General features: G+C 26.7%; 1 protein-coding gene across 1 annotated transcript; it reads right to left on the bottom strand.

Annotated features, from left to right (window-relative positions):
* Nucleotides 1-1,303: 1,303 nt before the first annotated feature.
* LOC102671495 (chymotrypsin-1-like) lies at nt 1,304-3,310 on the bottom strand. Its single transcript, XM_006619892.2, has 5 exons — nt 3,204-3,310; nt 2,698-2,848; nt 2,286-2,538; nt 2,001-2,138; nt 1,304-1,685 (listed from the first exon to the last, which is right to left on the bottom strand). The coding sequence occupies exons 1-5, from the start codon at nt 3,268-3,270 to the stop codon at nt 1,494-1,496; spliced, it is 801 nt and encodes a 266-aa protein (XP_006619955.1). The 5' UTR covers nt 3,271-3,310; the 3' UTR covers nt 1,304-1,493.
* Between the last annotated feature and the right edge of the window lie 732 nt (nt 3,311-4,042).

The following is a 4,042-nucleotide window of genomic DNA, read 5'->3' as shown; positions in this document are numbered from 1 at the left end:
ATGCCTATCTCTATCCTTTACTTTTTATTTGCTATCCTTTTTTGTGTTTCATTTGCGGTTCTGAAGATGGCACCACAAGGACCTTTATACCTATCTCTATCCTTTACTTATTATTTGCTATCCTTTTTTGTGTTTCATTTGCGGTTCTGGAGATGGCGCCACAAGGACCTTTATGCCTATCTCTATCCTTTACTTATTATTTGCTATCCTTTTTTGTGTTTCATTTGCGGTTCTGGAGATGGCGCCACAAGGACCTTTATGCCTATCTCTATCCTTTACTTATTATTTGCTATCCTTTTTTGTGTTTCATTTGTGGTTCTGAAGATGGCGCCACAAGGACCTTTATGCCTATCTCTATCCTTTATTTTTTATTTGCTATCCTTTTTTGTGTTTCATTTGCGGTTCTGGAGATGGCGCCACAAGGACCTTTATGCCTATCTCTATCCTTTTTTCATTATTTGCTCTCCTTGTTTCTTTCAAAGTAGTGCTGTCATTTCTAAACTCGTTCGTTTTAAATAATGAAGTTTTTATTTTTTGATAAGTAAGTACGTATTTTTTTATTCTAGCCAAAGTTAAATATCTGAACTTTCTTTTTCGCATTTTCTTTATCCATATGAAATATAATAGTTATTTATAATTATTATAAGTATTATCGGTAAAATTAAGGTTAATTTAATTAGATGAATTATTTTAAATAGTAGTATATGTAAATGGTGATTCATAGAAAAATTTTATATGATAAAATATAATTAAATAAATAAGATTATTTATAAGTACTTTTAGAATAATATTAAATATGGATAATATTGCATATGAAATAAGAATAATAATACAGATACATAGTATTACTATTTCATTCTTCTCTGAATCAATAATATCATATATATTATAAAAATCATAACAAGGATTATATGATCTGTCCTAAATTTTATCATAAATTCTTCTTATAATTTGATAATTTAATCTATTTATAATATTTATCATGTGTAAATTGATTTTTAATATAATTGAATGATATAAGGTATAGAAACAGATAGAATAATTTTTTATGCCATTGATAGATGTCACTACTATGAAGAATACGCGGTATAATTAGATTGTTCTCAAATACCAACTTTATAAAAAAAAATATATATAAGTTCTATTCATATAAAATTATCATATTTAAATAATAATTCATTTTTATTACTTATCTTCTTTTTCTATCTTTTTTTGAATATCAATATTTTAGAATATCTAATTATATTATAATATTAATAATATTTATAGATGAATATTCCTTACTACATATAAGAAATAATTAATATATTAAAAACTTTATTGAGCAGAATTAATTTTATTTTATAAAATATTAAAAAAAAATAATTACATTTTATTGTATATCACAAAATTAATGACATTTAATTATATACAATTTTTATTATATACAATAATTGATAATGGAAGATGATTTTTTGATCAACATTCAATTATCAATTATCGATAAATTATATTTAAGAAATGTAGAAACCGTCTGCTGGTGCTTCACCCTTTTCCTCTGTGAGGAAAGATTTATGTTGTTGGATCCATGATGAGAAAGAAGATACTCTTGTGTATACGTCAGGTTTTCCTACAGCACAAGGTTGTCCAAAGGAAACAATACCGACTTGTAAATTATTGACAACGAGAGGACCACCAGAATCACCCTGAAATTTGAAAGAAAAAAAATAATTATAAATCAAAAGCTCGAACCGAAGTTTGAATTATAAATAATCGAATATTTAATAAGAGTTCTATTATATTATATCATCTATAAAGCTAAGTATTTTTCTAATAATTTTTGAAGCTTTAACTTGACTTCAATTATAAAAATTGAAATAAGAAGAATGAATGGAGTCTCAGAATGAAAAATATATAATTTATGGTATATAATTTAATTTAATATTAATAATAGAAAAACTATATATATATATATTTTGTAAAAAAAATATATGTACATAAAACATAATAATTATACTCACGTGGCAAGCACCTTCTCCGTATTTCGTGAATGTGCAGATGTGAGAAGATTGTACTCTCCAGTGAACTTTCTTGCATTCTGATTGTTTCTCGATAAGCAGGTTAATGTATTGCAAATTATTTGGCACATTTCCATTTAGCTGTAATTAGAATATATGTTGAACGATATTTTTATACGAGTTTCATATGATTAAACGATTAAAATAACGAATTAATAATAGAATAATAGAATAGAAATAAAAATGTTAATCCTTACAAAATAAATAACTAATAATCTTTTCACTTACTTTAGTAGTTCCCCAACCGGATAGAACGCAGGATGATCCTTCATAAGTATTGCTACCCGAAGCCAATTTGATCGGTTGGACCAAATTGTTGAATGAGATATCTTGATTCAGACGAATCAAAGCAATGTCGTTAACGAGACTGAGCGAGTTGAAACCGCTATGGGCAACCACTTTCTGCGGCAAGTAAGATACTCCACCTGAGTTGAGTTGAGTTGTTCCAGCTTGGACAGTGATGCCATTCAAATTACTCAATCTGTAGAATAAATGTGTTTCATTGATTTATCAGCATTTATTAGCATTTATCAGCGAGAGATATCTAATTTTATTCGAGTTAAGTAAAATTCTATTTAAGGATAATAATAAATTTATAATAGAAATTTATTATTCGTTATTGTGTTTCAGTGAAACTTACCCCTCAACACAATGTGCTGCTGTGAGAATGGTACGCGAATCGATGATGGATCCACCGCAAAAATGACTTTTATTCTTCCTCAGAGATACTTGGTAGGGGAACTTGCCAGCTGGAGCATCTTTTCCACCAACAATTTTACTTTCAGGGAAGCCTATTCCAATAAAATTATAGTATAGTTTCTTATAATTTCATGTGAACTCCATGCATAAAATTTTATTTAATCACGCGACAAAGTTTCGAGAAAGTAAAAATCAATCAAAAAAATCTCATTTAGTGTCAGTAAAAAACAAATTATTCAAATTTCTAAGAGATTTTCATTTTTGCACGAACTTTTATTCACTTTTCATTGATTTTTATTTATATTATTAATTAAACACTATTTGTCAATCGATTAAATCGGTTAATTTTGATTTATTTAATAAATATAAAGAATTCTACGTATATTTAAATAAAGGGACACAAGTATATAAAATAGAATACGTAATTTAAATTCAATGCTTACTTACCATATGCAGTGACTGCAAGGCAGAATACAAGTACCACACTTAGAGCATTCATGTTGGTAAAAACCATAATGACAAAAAGTGTATTGATTCAGTCGCTTTATACACTCTGAGAGGGTATATCATATCGATAAGGATAAACAAAATTAGATTCTTATCGATAACCGTATATAAACGCAATTAGAGTGAATGACGTTTGAAAAAATTTCAATAACTTTGAGTAATAATGATGATTTGATAAAAACAATCATTATCATATGTTTTATCAGTATTGTAGATTAACACTCTCTTTTTTTCATTCTTTTTCCTATTATATCAAAAAGGGGAAACAATTAATTTAATAAAACGGATATATACTCGGATATATCGGAATTCGATTGATACTTCTTCAATAGATATTGAGAAAATTTCAATTGATAATATAACGTATCAATCAATCGAATTTCAATCGATATATCTTTAATCTTTTAATTATTGCCTTTTGTCAATTGTACGTACATCCTATCAATTGTTTAATTTAGATATTAACAGACACTTGAACAGCACATAAAATAGAAATTTAATTGACGTTACCCTTGATAAAAAAAGAATTCCTGAATATGATTTCTAAATATTTTTTTCGTTTAAATAAATCTCTATATTCGTTTGGCAAATCTAATATTCGTCATTAAAAAAAATTTCTTACTGCTTGATACGCCATCATCATCAAAAATTAAATTTCTGTTTAAAATCTTATTTATTTGAGCTTCGATTCGAAGCTGAGAATCGATTATTCCATTTTTCGTTAATTCTTATTTAATATATAAATTATAAAAATCTCTATATTCGTCCAATTCTTCAGG

The sequence above is a fragment of the Apis dorsata genome, unplaced genomic scaffold (genome assembly GCF_000469605.1).
Source record: "Apis dorsata unplaced genomic scaffold, Apis dorsata 1.3 scaffold_452, whole genome shotgun sequence".
In the NCBI taxonomy this organism is placed as follows: Eukaryota; Metazoa; Arthropoda; class Insecta; order Hymenoptera; family Apidae; genus Apis; species Apis dorsata.
The sequence above is the reverse complement of the archived record's forward strand: the minus strand, read 5'-3'. Positions and strand labels throughout refer to the sequence as shown.